This window comes from Adiantum capillus-veneris, chromosome 3 (assembly GCF_014529385.1).
Source record: "Adiantum capillus-veneris isolate H3 chromosome 3, ASM1452938v2, whole genome shotgun sequence".
NCBI lineage: Eukaryota > Viridiplantae > Streptophyta > Polypodiopsida > Polypodiales > Pteridaceae > Adiantum > Adiantum capillus-veneris.
The window spans coordinates 148,010,420-148,032,460 of record NC_140933.1 but is presented as its reverse complement, the minus strand read 5'-3'; the positions used below and the strand labels follow the sequence as shown (position 1 = coordinate 148,032,460).

The 22,041-nt window shown below is 44.8% G+C and overlaps 1 protein-coding gene across 2 annotated transcripts in view; it reads right to left on the bottom strand.

Moving 5' to 3' along the window:
* The window catches only part of LOC147461898 (uncharacterized), a 101,412-nt gene that overhangs the window by 40,856 nt on the left and 38,515 nt on the right, over window positions 1-22,041 (bottom strand). For both annotated transcript variants that reach the window (XM_086509366.1, XM_086509365.1), the window contains exon 2: window positions 7,215-7,282. In XM_086509366.1, the coding sequence (XP_086365492.1) occupies window positions 7,215-7,282 (68 nt within the window). The remainder of the gene's footprint in view (window positions 1-7,214; window positions 7,283-22,041) is intronic.

The following is a 22,041-nucleotide window of genomic DNA, read 5'->3' as shown; positions in this document are numbered from 1 at the left end:
CATGTCCACACACTTAGAGTAGTGCATATCCTCTGGTTGCACACAGCATGATCATCACATTACCATCAGAACCTATCAGGAGCTTTTTTACAGTGCATAGACCTATTTTCCCTATTTTAGCCAATTTTCACTTATTATTTTTAAGTGACTTTTGTTGGGAACTAGGTAGGGCAAACTTTGCAAGTGAGTATATAAGAAACCCTAGCGCTAGCATTTTCTGGTAGAAGAGGCAGCAGGGACCAATCATCCGGCAGTGCACCTTCTCAGCAAGACACCCCCCCGGCAGGAGACATAGCGTTTTTCAGCCACAAGAACAGCCGGTGTTTTCAGCAATTGCAGGCCAGCCAGCGTTTTGCAACTTGCAGGTCAACCCGGTGACAGAAGACTCAGCAGATACCTATCATTTCTGCAGCAGCAGACCCCCAATCAGACCTAGCGTTTTTGAATCATGCAACAAACCTAGCGTTTTGCAGATTTCCGATGACAGATTCAGCCATAGCCTCAGCGTTTACAGTTTTCAGCACATAGACACCGCAGTAGAAACCCCAAACCTCGTAGATCTCACCTCCCCGTAGCAGATCCTCACCGCACGGTCACATCCACCGAAGTTTGCAGATTCAGCCCGGAAAACGCAGATTTCAGCATCTGCGTTTTCAGCGCGTCGTCGTCGCATCCGCGTCGTCACCGACATAGAGTCAGAATTCAGCAGATAAAGATTTGCAGATTTCAGCCATTAGTGTTCTCAGATTTCAGCCCGTCTCGTCGTCGTCGACATTGTCGGCAAGTCCATTGCATTGTAGAGATTTGTGCAATCAATAGTAGAGAGTGGGGCCTCTGTCGTATTCTTCTCTCTCTATCTCTCAGTCTCAGCAGCTTCATTCACAGTGTCATTCACTTTGTTTGTGATCATTTGCACTCTCTCACTAAAGGAACGGAAGGCTCTTACAGAAGGAAGGCCCTCCCTTCCGTAAGTGAAAGGAACCTTGAGCACAGCACTCATCTTGAGCAAAGTTCAACATTCACATCCGTTGCACCTTACATGGGTTCTGAGGCTTTGAATAAAAGCACGGTGTTTCTGAGTGCTTTCAGGGGAAGCAGATGCTTTCCCGCGAAGAAGTCTATGTCTACATTGCATCTGTGCATGAGGTTGTATCCAAGGACGCTTGGAGTGGGTTTGTGCAAGCATTTGTTTTCAGCTCAGGAGTTCTACCGGGTTTTAAGCAGGTTCACACCAATTTTTAATACTGACAAGCTACCCACATAATAAGTGGGCAGCCCATTTACAAAAAAAAGCAGAAGAGTAGCGTGCCCCCTTCTTGCGGCTAAAAAGGGCAGCAAAACCAGCGATCTCTCTCTCTCCTCTCCCTAGAAACCTTCCCCCAACTCTCCTCTTCCTATTTCTACTGCCCCAGCACCTCTTGCTATTGTTGGGAAAAGCACCAGCACCTCCTGCTATTCCTGCCAACCCTCAGTGTCTATAAATGCAAAGCCAAGCGCCGAGTCTCCAGAAGAGAGCTAGTAGAGGAGGAAGCTCTTGTTACGACAGCCAACAAGTGTTCGCAACAAGTTTGCATACGGAGGTTGCTTTCCGTGTCGAGAGCAACAAGTGATGAGTTGTACATGAGATCTACGAGTGTTTGCTACTGTGTTTGTGTTTTGCACGTACTCCCTCTTTGAGAACCAAGCAAGGAGTCTTAGAGCCTATGCTCAGGGGTTCCATAATAGAATCCAGGACGGTTTGTGGAGCTCTTATGCCTTGTGAACAAACCGGAAGGTATCTGAGTTGAGAGCTAGTCTCTCAATTCCTAAACGGGAAGGAAACGACCATCGAGTTTGAGATCTACAACGGAAGGGTTCACTCCAGTTCTGGTGCTTGTGATAAGATTATTCTCTTTAAGGGGGGGGGACCCAGCCCACCTTCTGGTCCCCAACACTGTCAATCTTCTCTCTTCTATCTCTCTGTCAGGTTCTATTTATTTTCAGCTTATTAATTGATCGTGTGCACTCCCGTTTGTAATAGTGGTATCAGAACTCCGTTTTGCAAAGGAGGACGATTCTGAGAAGGAACGGGAAGAACCATGACGAGCCAAGGGAGACCGTTGAAGAAGAGCTTCAACAAGTACGAGTTCAACTTGCAAAATTGCAATAGCTTCTTATGTTGCCAAATGTCCAAAAGGTTTTGAATGGACTCAAGAAACGCAAGAAAAAGATGCCAATTAGCAAGTGGAAAACATTGTTGGTGGTAACAATTAGCAGGTGGAAAACGCGGAAAGACGTGCCACAATGCACAAGGGATCTCCGGATCAAAACAACCAGCCTACCAAGGGCAAAGGCCAAGGAAAAGAATTCTCTGTTGAATGACAGTAAAGATGTCTTTATCTCTTCCTCGGGGAGGTCACCCAAGAAAAATGTAACATGTCACGTGAGTTTAACAGAAGGGTATTTAAAGTTCTTGGGAGAAACCTGCGAGTTCCTACGAGCTGTCCCGTTTTTACAGGGCTGAAAATGGCCTACTCCAGCCCGATTTCGATAGCATAACTGCAATAGGAGGCTTCACAAACAAAATCCCCATGTAAAAGATGACTTTCCCGGCACATACGAGCACTTTCCCAAACCTGGCGGCACCAGTCTTTGGGGCCTACAGGGTGTCGTTGTCTGCTTGGGAGCGCTCTAGCTACCAAGCCGTGCTTTGTTCGAAGTGTTAATTCCAATCGCAGGTTCATTTGCGAAGTTTCTTTGTGTCGTGAAGTTTTAGTAAAGTTTATCAAGTGAAGAATATGGTGAAAGCTAAAGTCTACCGCCCTACGGGCTTTGTTTTCTGCCCTGAAAATGCACCTGATCACCTGTACAGTGATCCCAACGCTTCCCCGAAGGTCCTGGGGTATTAGGGATCAATTAGGTTCAAAACCCTAAACATGCAAAAAAACACAGCAGGCTGTAATTCACTGTTTTCGGCTCCCTTTCGCGTGCCGGTCGCATCCATAGCAAGCCCTCGTACTCCCGCACATGTAGGGCTACTTGCCCTTTGAATCCGACGAGATTTCTCGCGTAAAATCTCTCAGAATTCACCTGTACCTACAAGGGATTAGCAATTAGCTAATCCAATACCTGGACAAGAGGCTCTTGCCTCAGCATACGCGCATGAACCCACACAGCTGTACATACAGATGAAAAGCCCTCGAGCGGGGCATTACGATTCTCTATTCAAAGGAGGGGGGGGAGGGGGGGGGAGAGCGGAATCATCGTGCTACATAAGACAAGGGAGAAGGCAAGCTTTCCATTAAAGTTGTTAAACCTGCACCCACACTCACCCACACACTGTAGTCACTTAATGAAGTCAAAATCAGCCTCCACTCAAATTTGGGCGCCCCTAGCTGAGGTGTATTTGCACATTTACCAGGAGCCTCCAAGCGTCCACTTTGCCTCTCTTGAGTTAAATTCCTGGTACCCATCAACATAAAACTGTCGCAAGGGGCCTAAACCACTCTGAACGGAGCCTAGACACCCTTGTACTTAATGAGACCTTCATACGTTCGTGGCACTTGTCATTTCATCTACGATAGAAGTGAGCATAACACCTTTAGCATTTGTAGCATAGTGTTCACTTCTATTGCATTGAATCCGTACGTACATTTGATATGCTAGCTCCATCATTACTCCTCATTCGAACACGTTGGGTTGGGGCATACGTAGGTTGTAACCCAAAGGCCTCAAGGTAAAGCTACAATACATTCGGTCACTCTAGAGTTCCCACTCTTCCATCCACTTTGCATCCATAGGTGGATAGTTCTTGAACTTCACCAAATACCATCGTGCAACTTTTCCCTCATACAGTATCTAAACCCACACTATTTAAGAGGTGCAGTCCATTGCCAGTCGTTAGAAAGAAACAAGATGTGTGTATGAGATTGTGGTTGCCTAATTCATGGTCAATGCACCACATTTTCTATGTTACTAGGTTGACATTGTTTCAGAGAATGCCCCAAAGGGGATTCTTGAAGAGGAGGAACCCGAGATCGTAGACGAAGGTGAAGACAAGGAGCCGGAGCGGTTTTTCCTCCATCGCTTCTAGCGCAATTCAAAGAAGAAATCCTTGTCACGTGTGCATTGCACTTGAGCCACATGGACAAGCTACTGCTACAAGTCAACATCAGTCTTAGTTAGCATAGCTAAGGATCTAGCCTGGCACTCTGTGAGCCCCTAAAAGTACATGCATGATCAGGTAAGTCAATAGTTGCATACCAGCACCCTAGCACCAGCACAATCTCTAACGTTTTCAGCACCAACACCAAATTAGTGAGTATTTCCCCTTCTGGCGTTTTGCAGTTCCTCAGCATTAGCATCAAATCCAGCCCTAGCGTTTTTGCATCAGATCAGCCCTAACGTTTTTGCATCACATCAGCCTTGGCGTTTTTGCATCACATCAACATCAGCATGAAGTACTTAGTATTCAGCATTTAGCCATTGTATCAGTATTTATGCAGGTAATCTAAAGCAAATACTTGCTCTGGCAATGGAGTAAGGGAGCCCTTGAGGGTGGTTGGGACCCGACATGCGGTGTCGTCTCTCTTTTTTCTCTCTCTACCTCTCTCTCTTTCATTGTGTTCAATTCAGTCTCTTTCAAGTGAAGTAAAATAACCTTGTGTTTGTGTGAAGTACTAGATCTAAGTTAAAATTAAACGGCGTTTTTGCATCACATCAACATCAGCATGAAGTACTTAGTATTCAGCATTTAGCCATTGTATCAGTATTTATGCAAGTAATCTAAAGCAAATACTTGCTCTGGCAATAGAGTAAGGGAGCCCTTGAGGGTGGTTGGGACCCGACATGCGGTGTCGTCTCTCTTTTTTCTCTCTCTACCTCTCTCTCTTTCATTGTGTTCAATTCAGTCTCTTTCAAGTGAAGTAAAATAACCTTGTGTTTGTGTGAAGTACTAAATCTAAGTTAAAATTAAACCATTCCATTCCACCCGACAATCCTTTTTGAAGTTCAAGTATCGCATGACCCATGTAGCAAAGTGGCCGACGAAGCTAATACTTCTAGGGTTAGGATAGCCTAGGAAGTGTTCCGTCACCCTTGTGAGCCTATACGCAGGACCTGCATGCCCAAGCACTTGAGAGTAGTTGCATACCCTCTGATCGCACATGAGCACAGCCAGTGTCTACTAGGTGTAGGCACTAGGGAGTGTTCCCATACAATAGATAGTACCAAGCTTAGGTAGTTTCCCTGCATATGAATCACCTCTTATTTATAAGCCAATATATAAATAAGTGACATATTTAGCCCGTTTTAACCAAGTCATAAGGTTTCTTATCAGTCTTGCCCGACCCAGCATTTATTAAATATAAATGACCCCCAACGTCACCACTTAGGAATAAGTCATTACCCCTTGGAACAACAGGACCAACCTCTAGCAGCAGCACCTTCAGCATCATCCATGGCGTTTTCCACCAAGCACCCAATCAGCCCTAGCGTTTTCAGCCTGCAGCAACAGATTGTCAATGCAATCAGATCAGTTAGAAACTTCAGCCCTCAAGCACAGCAGATCAGACAGCGACAGAAGTTTCCAGCCCTAGCCCTTCACATCAGCCAGTGTTTTCAGATTTCAGCCCCTTATCCGCCATGGTCATCAGCACCCTCGACATTGCCATTAGAAAATCAGCCCATAGCCTCATCAAGTTTCAGATTCCCTAGTGTTTTGCATTTTCAGCCTTTAGCCTTGCAGATCCAAGCATCTACCACGAGATCCCATCAACATCTCAGCATCTAGGACCATTGTATCAACATTTATGCAATGTAAAGCAAATACCTCTCTAGCGAGCCCAAAGGCTGACGCCCCTTTCGGTATTTCTTTCTTGATTGATCACAAAAGTACAACAGCCTACGGTCTCCTCCCAAGCTTATCTACCAGAAGAGGAGTCCTGGCCACACTTATACAGGTTACGAGGGGGGCCCTTAAACAGGGCCCCCCATTTGCTTTTCATCAAGCCCAAAAGCTGACACAAGCCCAGCAAATTAACGCCCGTACGGTCATGCCACATGGCAATGCGAATCGCAACGCAATTTACGAATGCCACGTCATCATCTTCCTTCGCAAATTTGGAAACCTCTTTTTTAATGGGAAAAGGTCTGGCCTCTTAGTGACCCTTAAAATGGCCACTAGGACCATGCCACATCATCACACTTGGGACAATAACCATCAGCTCCATCATGCATGTCATTGACCTAGGTGTTTGAATAGATCATGCAAACAAAATGACCTAGACCAAACTTAAAGTCGACCAGGACTAGCACTAAGACCAAACACCGAAATCTGGTGGTCCATGCTCATGAAATGTGGCAGGATTTGCACCGGATTCTCCGGCAAAAAACGCAGAGCTGACAAGTGACGTGACAGTGTCTGTGCCAATTTGGAAGCATCAGCTTTCTAAGGTTTTGAGGCACCGGTTTTAAAAAGCAGTTGACTATCAACATTTTAGTCACTTGTAAAACACAGGCTGACGGGCCTTTAAATATGAGCTTAGGGGGATTCATTCGCACTCATTCAGTTGCAGAGTTGTGGTGAGTGCTCCTCGCGATAGTTGTACCTGTGAAGAGCAATTCATAAAGAACTACCACAAGGGGCGCCCAGTTAGCGGCCGGTGCATCTGCCATCTGGGAGTGGAGCTCTGCCCCTTCGCATCTCGAGTGTGAAATTCTCTTTTCCATTCAAGTGTATAAAGAGCAAACGTTGATATTTTCGCACATGGTGCCCTTGTGGTTACATATGTTTACTCTATCCTTACTAAAAATAAAATGGCAAGCATATTCCCATGCACATGCAATCGGGACTCCTTCGTCCAAGTATATATCAAATGCTCAAAGAAAAAAATAGAAAGATTTTTAATATACGACTTACCTTGGTCAACTTTAAGATGGGACTACTTAGTCCTAGACATCCTCAAGACAAGAACACTACCTTTTAACAATACTATGAGGCTGTTGACTCTTAGATGTACCAAATTTGGGGGACCATGACCCATTCCATAGTATATGGTGCCTTAATTCGTGATCATTTGGGACGCATTCTCTACCCTAGTAATCATTTAGGTAGTAACAAACTCTCCTATCAGACGGACTTGAGCAATAGAAATCCAAAAAATAATATCATAAGTGCTAGCTTAAAGATCGAATTTTTCCCAATGAGCACATACTGGTTGCCTTTATTGTAGTACCTTACGATATGGCCATCTGTTCAAACCATTCTCTCGGCATACCCGCTTCAAATCATTTGTGCTAACACCTACAATTGATCATAAAGGGCATTGGTCAACTCAAATCTTATTTGTTTTCAAAACAAATTAACAATTTTAAAATGGACTAAACAAAAGACTCGACAAAATAAATGAGAGAAGCTTAATTAACATTGCCATAAAATTTATCCATTTTCAATTCAGTACAAGGGATTGTGTTGTCATAGACTTGGACACCCCAAGCCACAGATCTACAGCAACACACGTGAGAAAACTGCAAACAACTCACCTGAACTTCAAAAAGCCAAAATGACCTATGAGACCATAGCATTACAATGTGGTGAATCTGATACAAGGTCAGAGTAACAATATGAAATGACAAAATGAAATACTATGAAATCCTAAGCTAGTAGGTGTGAACTAAGCAGCTAGCCGGGATAGCTAAATCACAAGTCACAAGAGATCCAGCATTGGTCGCTGGTGGATCTCACCAATCTCCTCCATGGTCAGCAGTCTGACCGCGCGTCGTGCATGTCGGGCCAAAGTGATCCAAATCCTCTAATGTAGCCTCCGTCAATGTTGTGTAGTCCTCCGCAATCCTGGGCGTTTGGATCTCCCCAGCTCAGTCGATCAGTGTGCCTCTGGTATGAGGCGACAATATCTGTTGTGGTAGTAGCTTCTTTGGGTGTCTAGTGTCTGCTCTAAAGAAGTATGTGATGTGTCTCTGAGACTAGCTGGCCTTTCCTCTCATCAGGCTCTCTTTATGTCTACTGCTCTAGCAGAAACAAACCCACGCATCTCTGATCCTCGTACCTCATGACTGTGGAGAGTGGTCCAAAGCCCTCTTTGAACAAGCAGTAGAAGTGGCCTCGTATCTCGTAGTAGACGGGGTAGTGGCATGTGTAGTGTAACTCTATCTCAGGCTCCATGTCACACAGGGGGCGTGTCCTGGCCTCTATTGGTACTCCGCTGTATCTCCCAGTTTCGATCCGCAGCTGGTGTGAAGATGTGCGTATTTGGCCAATAGCACACCGTATCACATGAGACAAGTGGGTGTCCATGTATCTGAGCCTCGTCACAAAACCATCCGCTGTAAGTTGGAGAAGATGCTCTCTGTAGAAAGCCATCTTCGTGCCTAGTGCCTATGCTGGCTGTATCTATGTCCTCCTAGTGTCTAGCTGAGTCACGTCCTGGCGGATGAGCCTGGTGATCTCGGACTGTGTAAGAGTCAGGGAGGGTGCATCCAGTGAGTACTGGAAGAGGGGCAATCTGTCTATACTTAACCCATGCGCTTGGAACCATGATGTTATCTCCTCATACCAACATGTTGTATCTCCCTGCATGGCTAACTGTTGAGAGGACTCAAGTGCAAGGCGGGCGTATCTGTCTTTGGGAAGTTCCCACATGCGGTGTATGAAGGAGACAAATCTGGTGAGCGCCTCAACCACTAGTGGGAGGGGAAGCTAGCTCTGCTCGGATAATGGCATGTGGTACTGAAGCCTTGGCTCTAACGAGCCGCGAGATCATAGAGACCAGGGGCTTCTCCATGTCCCCCCACCCATCAGTGCGACTTGTTCTCCTGTGATGATCCAATGAAGGCCCCTAGATCTCAGCTCCATAGAGCAATGCAGAAGCCACCAAAGTGTCAAAGAGCCAGAGCTTCGTCCGAGGCTCCTGAAACTAAACCTGTGAACACATCCTCTCCAATCTACCCAATGCCGGATGGGCTCTGGTCAATCTAGTCTCTGCTGCTCTCCTCAATGAAAATGACGGTCCACTAAAAACCACCCCAAGGTAAGCGTGAGCATCTGTATACTCCACCGTCTCCTGGCCGTATGTGAATGCGGGTGCTGACCTCCTGATCCATTGTGGGGTGGTATTAAATACCATGACCTTGGTCTTACCAAGGTTGACAAACAAACCACTTTCATGGGCAAAACTATGCAAAGCATCCAAGTGACGTTGCATCCCGTCCGGAGAGTCGGAGATCAACACAATATCATCAGCATATAGCAGTAGTGAAATCCATGTCCCTGCCAGCGGTGCACCTCTATCCCCATCTCTCTCAACGTAGTCAGAAACCTCATCCACATACATACCAAATAGAGTAGGAGAGAGCGGGCAGCCCTGCTTCACCCCAATAGTGGAGTGGACCGATGTAGATAGACCCTCTAAGGTGCGTACATGCCCTACTACTGATCTATACAATGCCATGATACCCCAAATGAGCTCTCTGTGTGTGTGTGCGCGTGCACGCGCGTGTGCGTACATGCCCTACTACTTATCTGTACAATGCCATGATCCCCCAAATGAGTTGTGCATGAGTGCACGCGTGCGCGCGCGTGTGTGTGTGTGTGTGTGTGTGTGTGTGTGTGTGTGTGTGTGTGTGTGTGTGTGTGTGTGTGTGTGTGTGTGTGTGTGTGTGTGTGTGAGAGAGAGAGAGAGAGAGAGAGAGACGCGGCCAAGATTCGCTTCCAGATGCACTAGCCCCAAAGATTGGCGCCCCTTCCGGTATTTCTTTATTATTGATGCTGCTCACAGTACAATGTCCAAAGATCCTCTCTCTGCAGGTACTCCCAAGCTGATCTGCCAGAGAAGAGGCCAAGGGCACATTTATGAAGGTTTTCCATGTGGCCTTTGGTGGCCAAAAAAGCATTGTAAGAAAAGTTGCTTCTCCAAAGGCATCCAAAGCTAGAATCTGGCACTGTAACAAAGTGATGACGTGGCGGACAGCAGAAACCCTAATTTCCAAAAATCGCAGAGGCTTTTTTTTTTCAAAGACTCTCTAAGAGAGAGAGAGAACTGATGCTTTTTATTTTAAAAGCTTTTGGGGCTCTGCTTTTGGGCATCCCTTGTAACCTTTAAATTAGTAGTGAGGGCCTCACTTCTCAGAGCATCTGGACGCAGAGTTTGAGAGTGAAACCCTAACCGCTCTCTTGTACTTTGATGATTGATTAATATAAAAAGAAATACCGAAAGGGGCGCAAGTCTTTGGGGCCAATATCTCTAGGCACGGAACTCCGCCGGGCCAGTGCAAACCTATTGTGATCTGTAAATTGTTTTGAAGTGGTTATTTGGTGTTGTCGCGGTTCATTTTTGACTTGGAGTGTCCAAGTTTGTTACAGTGGTATCAGAGCACGGCCCATTTCTCTTCTACGGGAAATCCGATCCCCGAATTTTTTTTTCCCGCGGCACCTATGGCTTCATGCAATGATCAATCGACTCCCTCTGCATCTGGAGATGCGGACAGGGATCACAACGAAGATTCCGACAGAGAGTATAGCCCGCCTTGGCCTACTTAAACGGAGCGGCGAGCGATGGAGCGTCGCCAGTTGATCGGCGATGCAACAAAGATGATGCTCAATTTTGCCAAGGACCCAAAGACGGCAAATATATGAACCAGACCTCTTTGGAAGAGGTACAGATGGAGTGGCAGAGAACCACAACACCACTCTCGAAACCGGCTCTCAAGAAACCTTCTGCCTCCAAGAAAATATACGGAGAAGGAACTGGAGAACGTGGTTGATGCACGGATTGCTCAGCGTTTTGACGCGCAAAAGAAAGCCAAAAAGCACGGCAAAAAGCAGAAGAAAAGCACTGACTTTCCAGGTTATTTGGGTCGTCAGTCGACATTTGACAAGGCAAAGAAACAGAAGAAGCGTGTTCGATTTGAAGGAGTACCCAGTTCTTCTTCTTCTTCTTCTTCTAATAGTTCTTCAAGCTCCTCAGATTCGAGCGAAGAAGACAGAAAAGGTAAAAAGCGAAGCAAGAAACAAAGCTTCGGAAAGGGCAAGAAATAGGCAAAGAAGGCTACATCTCGCCCAGAGACTGACAGTTCTACTGAGGACTCCTCTACAGACAGCTCGGATTCCGATGACGGAAAGTTTTATGTGAACAAGAAGAATTTTTACAAAGCCAACCAGTATGACTTTCTCGAAGATAAAAGCAAGAAAGTCCGAGAGTTTAAGGAAGGTGGCCACTCGATCAAGTTTGATACTTTTCAGGATACTCAGATGCTTCGAAGGCTGTCTTTTATACAGCAGTTTGACATCGCTTTCGCGGGAGGACGCTATTCAGAGCACTCCAAGATTCGGAGAGCTGCCTCTTACTTTAAGGGGAATGCTCGTACCTAGTGGTCCACGCTTCTTTTAAACAAGAGTGCACCAGTTAAATGGCTGAAATTTCAAAAGCTTTTTATTTCTTCTTGGTTGACGCAAGAATATGAACGAGATATACGAGCTGCTTGGAACCACCTTCGGATGACCAAGAAAGACACAATAAATGCTTATTGTGAAAGATTCTCGAGCTCTTTTCTACCCGCCTCTTCATTCAAGAAGATCTCGTTCAGAGAATAGATTGAGCGGTTTACCTTGGGTCTACCTACATAGATCCGAGATCATTGCTTGGAACAGAAGTCAGCTTCTATTCAGGAGTTGATGAGTCATGCGAAGCGGGGCTTTGCCATTCACTCTGGCAGTCTGACCTACCCCACAGATGAGGCCATGACACAAAAAGCCGAACAGACTTCTGGGAATGAAAGTAGAAAGAAAAAGAGCAACCCAGAGAAAAATGATGCACGTTACTCCTGAGGAGAGAGCTCGCTTCATCAGAGAGGGAACGTTCTTTGGATGCGGGGAACACGGACATATCTCCGCGAACTGCCCTAATAAGGCACAGAAAGAACAGAATGATAAACACGACGACAGGTCTGAGAGTTCGAGAGCAGCTGAGGAATGTGGCAGAAAAGGCAGATAGAAAAGCAGAACTGGTACCACATGGCGTGGGACCTGCATCGAATCTAATGAATGAAAGTACAAACTTTGCCGCTTTTGGAGCAAAGTGAAGGATCAGGAAGCTCTTTTGAAGGAGCCAAGGCCAACTTCTTTTCACTTGGAATTGGCAGCTCAATTTGGAAATACGCCCGACAGACTGACGCAACAGGCGGAGGTAGTTCGACTGGCACCCGGATGGGATGTTGCCATTACACCGAGCATTGGCAAACTTCGTTTGCAATGACAGGGGTGTTCAGGGCACGCCAGTGACGTTCTACTCAGGATCCCTTGGTACCACAGGAACTACGCCATGGTTGACTACCGGGCCGAGAAAGCGACTTTGATAAATGAAGGGCTTAGAGATTGTGCTTGATGAACTTCAGTTTCTTACTCATTATTTTGGGAGAGAACTGAACGTTGGATAAAGGTTGAATATGTTTTGACCTGATCAAAAGAACGCCAAGATTTTTCTCCACACTCATGCCGATTGCTTTTCAGAGGGCCCGAAGATCAGACCATTGATCTGATACCTGGAAGCACGCCACCGAATCGGCCACCTTACCGTGTGAGCCGAGTACAGAATGAAAAGGTTATGAACCTAGTGAAAACCTCTTGGAAAAGGGTCTTGTCCAGCCTAGTACTTCACCGTATTGCTCTCCAGTGTAGTTGGTTTTTGAAGAAAGACGGATCTTGGAGAATGTGCATCGATTATAGCACTCTCAACGAAATCACCATCAAGAACAGATTTCCGATTCCTAGGAACGATGATATACTCGACAAGTTACAGGGATCCTCGTGTTTTAGCAGGATTGACTTGAAGAGTGGATATCATCAGATCGGGATAGCGCGAGGAGATGTCTACAAGACAGCTTTTCGGATGACTTTTGGGTTATTTGAGTTTTTGGTGATGCCTTTTGGCTTAACCAATGCTCCTGCAACATTTAACCCGATAATGGACAGGATTTTTCGAGAGTACAGGCTATTTGTTGGCACTTTCTTTGACGACATCATTGTTTTCTCCAAGAATGAGGCAGAACACAGAGATCATTTGCTTCAAGTCTTTCAGGCATTACGATATCACACGTTAGTGATTAATGCAAAGAAAAGTGATTTTTTCCTACCAGAGATACACTTTTTGGGAGACATTGTGTCAGCACAGCAGGAGTGCAAATGGACCCGGCCAAGATAGAGACTATCCGTGACTGGACCGATTTGAGGAATGTCCATGAAGTTAGAAGTTTCTTGGGACTGTGTTCGTACTACAGGCGGTTCATACGAAAGTTTGAAAAGGTTGCTTCCCCTTTGCATACCTTGACACAGAAAGGAGTACTTTTTTCGTGGGGACCCACAGAGGTGACTACCTTTCGGACATTGAAAGAGAAATTGACTACGGGACCTATTTTGACTTTGCCAGACTTGCAGAAGTCATTTGAAGTATATTGTGATGCTTGTGGTCCTAGTCTGGGTGCGGTCTTGATGCAAGAAAGCCATGTCATAGCTTACGAGAGCCGTTTGTTCTCTAGGCCGGAGATGACAGCAAAGATTTATGAGAGAGAGCTTTTGGCGGTTATCCATGCTCTTACTCAGTGGCGGCATTACCTACTTAGAGCGGATTTTACTGTCTCTACAGACCATCAGAGTTTGCGCTACTTCTTGTCACAGAAGCAGCTTTCGGAAAAGCAGATGCGGTGGGCAAACATCTTGTCACAGTTCCACTTCCAGATTGTCCATGTGCAGGGACTGAAGAATGTAGTGGCAGATGCTTTGTCTCGGAAACCGTTGGTTCTGGCTGTTTCCGTGATACATCATAGGAGCTTCGAGGATATGGTCGATCAATATGCCACAGATACAGATTTTGCAGATATTTTCACACGAATACGGGATGGGGAGACAGTAGCTGGATACTCCCTTCGGGAAGGCTACTTGATGAAAAAAAAGACTATGTTGTGCGTTACACAGCCGTTGAGGGATCAGGTTATGACTAAATGCCACTGTCCACCTTTTACGGGTCACCGCGGCATTGCTACCACCATGAAGGGGGTAGAGAGATACTTCTTTGGGCCGAGACTCAAAAAGGATGTGGAAGAGTTTGTGCACAGTTGCTTGGTATGCCAGAAGGTCAAGTTTGACAGGCATAAGGCACAGGGATTGTTACAGCCTTTACCCATACCCACCCGCCCCAGGAAAAGTATTGCAATGGATTTCATTTTTTATCTCCCGAGAACACAGAAAGATCACGATGATTTTCCGATTACATGGCACGTCTGAGACGATTTTCTCCGACAAAGACCCCAGATTTATGAGTTTGTTTTGGAAGGCAATTTGGGAGAACATTGGCAGGCAGTTGCAGTTCTCGTCATAGTTCCACTTGCTGACTGACGGGCAATTTGAGATTGCCAATTCAGTGATTTTAGATTTATTGAAGTCTTGTATCTCGGATCAGAAGACTCAATGGGAAAAGAACTTACCTTTGGTGGAATTTGCCTACAATAACACGATACACTCTTCGACAGGGAAGACGCCATGTGAGATTGTTGAAAGTCCTGCGAAGGTTCCATCCTTCCTGAGCACGAAAGATTAGATATTGGAAGCGGATGAATATTCGCAAGATTTGGATACGGCTTTTGCCAAGGTTCGTGAGACTTTGCAGGAGTCTCAAGAACGACAGAAAAAGGTAGCGGATCGCCATCGTCGCGACTGAAATTGAAGGAGGATGATTGGGTGCTCTTACGTTTTGAGAAGGCACGCCTACGAAGGAAAAAGGGAAAGGAGAGGCTTTTTCCAAAGCTTAGTATGCGATACTACGGACCTTTCCAGATTATTGAAAAGATAAATGATGTCTCCTTCCGATGGAAACTGCCAGATACTTGGAGGATTCACAATGCATTGCATATGAGTCTCTCGAAACCTGTTAAGGGTGATGTGCTTGATGATGGGGAGCCTGATGAGCAACCCGAAGTGGAAGAAAACGAGGAGATCCTTGTTCCTGAACAGATTTTGGCACATAACGATAAGAAGAAAGGTAAAGTCCGAAGGCGGTTCTTGGTTAAGTTCAAGAACTTTCCTGCATTTGATGCAAAGTGGATGGAGGAGGAGGACCTAGCAGATACTCCTCGGATTGTGAAACTTTACCTCGATGTTTTGGTTTAGCATAGTCTACTCCAAACGGAACCCAGAAATTCAGCTTGGCCGAAGATCTGGTGCAGTGGGATGCACAAGAGGGGAGTTACTCCGCTCCTTTGTCAACAGATGCCTTGATTTTGATACTAAAGTCACTGATGTCTCTTTGAGCTTCAGGGATACTGAGAGCTGACAGTATTCTACTGGATGACTTTATGAAATGGAATTCCTGATAATGATACTGATTTGTTCTCGACTTCTTTTGAGTGCAGGAACTGATAGCTGAAATGACTGCACCATTTTGGCCTGATTGATCTCGAATAGACACGGTTGCAATAGGGGTTAGTCAATCGGACATCGATGAGGTCCCGATTGGACCTAGATGTGATTGCTAGCTACATTGCCGATAAATCATGGTCTAAGATCCGAATGAATGTTGAATGTCATGTGATGTCCTGTGATGTCTGGTGATGTCCTGTGATGTCGTGTGATGTGAATGTCGATTTTGTACATGTGCTAGATGTGTGTTCCTAGTACGTAGGTACTAACAGTCAATGTCTGCTAAGACAGTTTATGGCTTTTGTCGGTTTTGCAGGCGTAATCGCGGTCGATTACAATGCTTTCAAGAGGGGGGTATGTCACAAAGTGATGACGTGGCGGACAGCAAAAACCCTAATTTTTGAAAATCGCGGAGGCTTTTATAATAAATAAATAAAATAAATTAAAAAAATGATGAGCGACGCGAATTTTGCTTTTTTTTATTTAAAAAAAAGAGAAAAGGCTCTCTAAGAGAGAGAGAGAGAGAGAACTGATGCTTTTTATTTTAAAAGCTCTGCTTTTGGGCATCCCTTGTAACCTTTAAATTAGTGGTAAGGGCCTCACTTCTCAGAGCATCTGGACGCAGAGTTTGAGAGTGAAACCCTAACCGCTCTGTTGTACTTTGATGATTGATTAATATAAAAAGAAACCGAAAGGGGCGCCAATCTTTGGGGCCAATATCTCTAGGCACGGAACTCCGCTAGGCCAGTGCAAATCTATTGTGATCTGTGAATTGTTTTGAAGTGGTTATTTGGTGCTGTCGCGGTTGATTTTTGACTTGGAGTGTCCAAGTCTATTATACAGGCACCCATGAAGTTGGCCCGTAAAACGCGGATGTCTGTACAGTGCCACATCATCGTCTCTGCAAAACGCAAGCCTATCCGTACAATCTTGCCACATGTCAACCTTTACGCAATTTTGGTTCCTTGCTTTATTTTTGGAGGTTTTACGCCCCTCGGCCATGCTTTGTAAGTTGGGTAGGTTAGGGTTTTGAAGCCCTAACGACGTGTTGTCCCCTCGGCCAAACTTATAAGTTGGGGACAAGTATGCCAAGTCACAAACTTGTGACATACCTCCCACTTAAAAGAATAATAATCGCGGTTGATTACGCCTACAAAACAAATAAAAGACAAAAACTAGCTAGATAGACACCGACTCCAAGTACTAATGTACTAGACTACACACATTCAGCACTTGCACAAAGACGACAACCATTGAACATTCACATCACATTCATGTCATTATCCTTCTCGAGATCTCAAACGAAAATCATGATCATTGTAACTTATTTAGCAATCACACCCAGATCGCGTTGATCTTTCCACAGATGTCTTGATCTACTAAAACTCGTTACTATGACATTCACATCACCCGTCAGGTGAATAGATAAAATGTTGTAGTCATTTCATCTTTTTGGCACATACTCACACATGAGAGAGCACCTATAACAAGTTCATTTTTAAAAATCCCATTTCAATGTACATCTTCTTCATAAAGTCATTCCGCAGAACACTTTGAGCCTGGCAATATCCCTAAAATCTTGAAGAAAAATTAGAGACTTTATTCCAGCTAAGGTGACCTGTGAAAAAGGAGTGGAGTGGCTCCCCTCGTGCAGTCCGCACTGCACCAGATTCAACCCGCTCATTCATTGGTAACTTTCGGGATAGTTGGTGCTAAATCAAAAACTTCAAGGTAAACCTCTAGTATCTAAGGAGAATCTACTAGGTCCTCCTCCATCCGCTTGGCATCAAGAGCCGGATAGTTCCCGAACTTGACCAAATATCACTGGACAAGCTTACCTTTCACTTTCCTTTCCTTGTGTCACAAGTTTGTGATGTGTCATTACCCGGGAGACGAGGGGCCTAAGGGGGGTTAGGGTTTTTAATAAAAACCTCACTCTGTCAACTTATGGAGCATGGTCGAGCGGCCTAAAACCTATGAATTAAAGACGCAGACTGCAATCCCTGGAAACGCGAAAATTGTACTGACGTGGCAAGATGCCCGGAAAACACAAAGATATACTAACGCGTAGCAATGCAGCCTACTGATCTGGCATATTTGTACCAACAGCAGCCAAGGCAGTTTGCACCAAGCTTTTGGGAGGCCATAGACTTGAATGCTTTTAAATTAAGTGCTTTTAGGAATTTACTTATCACAAACGGAAGCGCGCACAAACAATTTATAAGCTGAAAATAAATAGAACTTGATTGGGAATAAGAAGGGAGAAGATCGGCGCAGTGTTGGGGACCAAAAGATGGGCTCGTCCTCCCCCTTAAATAGAATCTTTATTATTAGGGAGAATCATTTTACGAGCACGTGGGCCTGTTCATTCTAGATCTCAGACTCGATGGTCGTTTCCTTCCCGTTCAGGAACCTTACAGATTTTCTCTATATCTCCGACATAGGTGATCAACCAATCAAGATACCACAACACATGAGAGAAAATAATTTCAAAATACTTCACAGTTCAATTGAATCGACACAGCCCGACGTAGTTCCGTGCCCAGAGAGATTGGCCCCAAAGACTGACACCCCTTTCGGTATTTCCTTTCTTATTAATGCTTGAGCAAAATACAGTAGCCTTGGAGTCTCCTCTGCTCACCGGCTCGTCAGCACACAATGAGCAAAGAGAGCCCTAGGGACTTATTTAAAGGCCCTTGGCCTTGGGGGGAAAAAGCAGTACATGAAAGCTGCCAAATCTCAAAAGAAATTGGCTCTCAAAAGCATCTGGTTCCAAAATTCTCCAGGAAAAGCACTCAGCACAAAATATGAAAATCCGTACAGTTGACCACGTCAGCACCCTGTCAGTGCAGATTGCGAAAGGCCGCACTGTCTGCCACATCACCCTGTCAGCGCAGAATACAGAAGGTCATAGTGTCTGCCACATCCACCAGTCAGCGAAGAATATGGGCATGTACGTACAACATGCTGCCACGTCAGCACCTCTATCCAGCCAACACTTCCACATCATCAGTTTGTGACATACCCCCTCTTAAAAGAGTTGTAATCGCCCTCGATTACGCCTGCAAAACAGACTGAGGCCATAAATTCTTATTGCGATCATGTCTACAGATTCTCAAGACCAAAATGCTGCAGTCATTTCGCCTTTCAATCCTGTAGGCAAACAAATCACATGAGAGAGTACACATCAATCAGATTCAAGTTCGGGAATTCCCATTTTCAATATTCGTAAAGTCACACATCAGAATACTGTCAGCACAACAATATCCCTGAAATCCAAAGGGAAATCAGTGACTTTATTCCATCCAAGTAATCTGTGAAAAAGGAGCGGAGTGACTCCCCTCTCGTGCAGTCCCGTTTGCACTAGATTCAACCCTATTGATCTGAGGGATCTTTCGGAATAGAGGTACCTAAGCCAAAAGTCTCAAGGTAAAGTTCCAAAATCTAAGGCGTATCTGCTAGGTCCTCCTCCTCCATCCACTTCGCATCCAATGTCGAATAGTTCTTAAATTTCACTAAGAACCGCCAAATCATTTTACCTTTCACTTTTCTTTCCTTATGTGCCAGAACCTATTCTGGAATGAGTATCTCCTCGCTCTCTTCCAGTTCAGGTTGCTCATCAAGCTCCCCGTCAACTAGGGTTTTAAGAGACTCATATGAAAAGCATTGTGAATCTTTCCAAGTTTCTAGCAACTTGAGCCTGAAGGATACATCATTTATCTTTTCTTGAATATGGAAAGTGCCATAATACCTCATGCTAAGCTTTGGAAAAAGCCTTTCGTTTCCTTATACGTGCCTTTTCAAAACGTAAGAGCACCCAATCATCTTCCTTCAACTTGAAGTCGCGTCTATGTCTATTTGTTGTCTTCTTGTGCCATGCTTGAGACTTCTCTAGAACCTCGCGAACCTTGGCAAAGGCAATGTCCAAATCCCTCGTGTACTCATAAGCTTCAAAAATCTTGTGCTTGGTGCTTATAAAGGGAGGGACCTTCTTAGCACCTTCGATCACCTCAAATGGCGCCTTCCCCGCCGAAGAGTGGACCATGTTATTGTAGGCAAATTCCACCAAGGGTAAATATTTTTCCCATTGAGTCTTCTGATCAGAGATGTAAGACTTCAATACAAAAACCACTCAATTGGCTATCTCAGATTTCCCATCTGTCTATGGGTGGAATGTTCTCCAAAATTGCCTCCAAAACAAACTCGTGAATCGGGGATCTCTATCCGACACTATTGTCTTAGGCATGCGATGTAACCAAAAAATCTGAGCAATGAACAGTCTCGCTAAATGATCAAGCTTGACCGTCTTCTTTACTCGAATAAAGTGAGCTTGCTTGCTAAATCTGTGGATGATTGTCCAGATGCAATCTTACCCACTTTGAGTCTTGGGGAGTCAAAGATGAAATCCATAGCAATGCTTTTCCAAGGGCAGGTGGAAATGGGTAAAGGCTGTAATAGTCCCCGTGTCTTATGCCTGTCAAACTTCACCTTTTGGCATACTGAACAACTGCATACAAAGTGATCCACATCCTTTTTGAGTCTCGACCAAAAGAAGTAATGCTCCACACCCTTCAAGGTGGTATCTATGTCGCAGTGACCTGTAAAAGGTGGACAATGGCACTTTGTCAAGAACTTTTCCCTCAAAGGTTATGTAACACACAACGTCGTTTTCCGCATCAAATAGCCATCCCGTATGGAATAACCTAAAATTGTCTCCGAGTAGAAATGTCAGCAAAGTCAGGATCTATGGCGTACTGGTCAACCATATCCTCGAAGTTTCTATGATGAATCATGGAAATAGCCAGAACCAAGGGCTTCCGAGACAATGCATCTGCCACTAAATTCTTATGTCCCTGAACATGGACAATCTGGAAGTGAAACTGTGACAGACTGTTAGCATATCGCATCTGCTTTTCTAAAAGCTGCTTCTGTGACAAGAAGTAGCATAAAGTCTGATGATCCGTATAGACTGTAAAATCAGCTCCGAGTTAATACTGTCGCCACTGTGTAAGAGCATGGATCACTGCCAATAGTTCTTTCTCATATATCTCTACTACCGATTCTGGCCGTGAGAACATCCTGCTTTCGTAAGCAATAACATCGCCTTCTTGCATCAAAACTGCTCCAAGACTACACCCACAAGACAATAAACTTCAAATGGCTTTTGCAAGTCCGGCAAAGCCAACACTGGTCCGGTAGTCAATTTTTCTTTGAGTGTCTGAAACGCAGCCACCTCTATCGATGCCCACGTGAAAGGGACTTCTTTTTGAGAGTAAATGCAAAGGTGAAGCGATCTCTGCAAATTTCCGAATGAACCACCGATAGTATGAGCACAAGCCCAAAAAGCTTCGAACTTTGTGAACATTCTTTAGGTCAGGCCAATCGCGGATAATCTCGAGTCTGGCCGAGTCCATCTGCACTCCTTCTGCTGAGACAATGTGCCCCAAGAAATGTATCTTCGGTAAGAAAAACTCACTCTTTTTGGCATTGATAACCAATCTATGCTTGCACAATGCCTGATAGACCTATAGCAGATGATGTCGGTGTTCTGCTTCATTCTTGGAGAAAACAATAACGTCGTCAAAGAAAGTGCCCACAAAAGATCGATACTCTCGAAAAATCCTATGCATCACTCAATAAAATGTTGTTGGAGCATTCATGAGTCCAAAAGGAATCACCAAATATTCATATAAACCAAAAGTTCTCCAAAAAGTTGTCTTACAGACATCTCCCGGAGCGATTCGGATCAGATGATATCCACTTTTCAAATCAATTCTGTTGAAGCAAGAGGATCCCTAAAGTCTTTCAAGAATATCATCGATTCTTGGTATAGGGAATCAGTTCTTGATGGTGATGTTATTGAGAGTTCTATAGTCAATGCACATTCTCCAAGATCCATCTTTCTTTAGTACTAGCAAAATTGGAGAACAGTAAGGTGATGTGCTAGGTTGGATAAGACAAGTTCTTTTACTTAGTTCATTATTTCTTCATTCTGGGCTCGGCTAACTCGGTAAGGTGACCGGTTCGATGGTGTACTTCCAGGATTGAAATCAATTGTATGGTGCTCACGACAAGGTGGAGGTAACTCGCCTGGTAGGCCTTGAGAGAAACTATCAGGTTGTGTGTGCAAAAATTCTTGTCGTTCTTTATCTAATTCAAACATATTGGTTCTTTTTTCATCATTCAATTCTTTCAAATAGATGGAGTGAACGAAAAGACTAGATTTCATTAATTTCGAAATGGTCGAAGCCGATACAATAGGGACGGACTCGCCCTTCAATTTTACATCAAGCACAATTTTCCTATCCTTCTCATCTGTCAAAGTCCCTTTCTTAGCCCCATAGTCAACTACGGCGTTGTTCTTGTGGTACGAAGGGATTCCTAGGAGGTGTCACATCCTTCCAAAGGCATGATGTAAAAATCCTCGTGCCCTAAATACCCCCAATAATGCAAACAAAGTTTTCCAATGATAGATGTAATGGAAACATCCAGTCGAGTGCCGCTAGAACTGCCTCCACCCGTGGCCCCATCCTATTGGGCGTAATTCCAAGTCAAGCCGCCAATTCATGTGAAATGAAGTTGGCCTTGGCTCTTCCGTCAAAGAAGATGAGGGCTTCTTGGTCTCTTAGTTTTCCCCA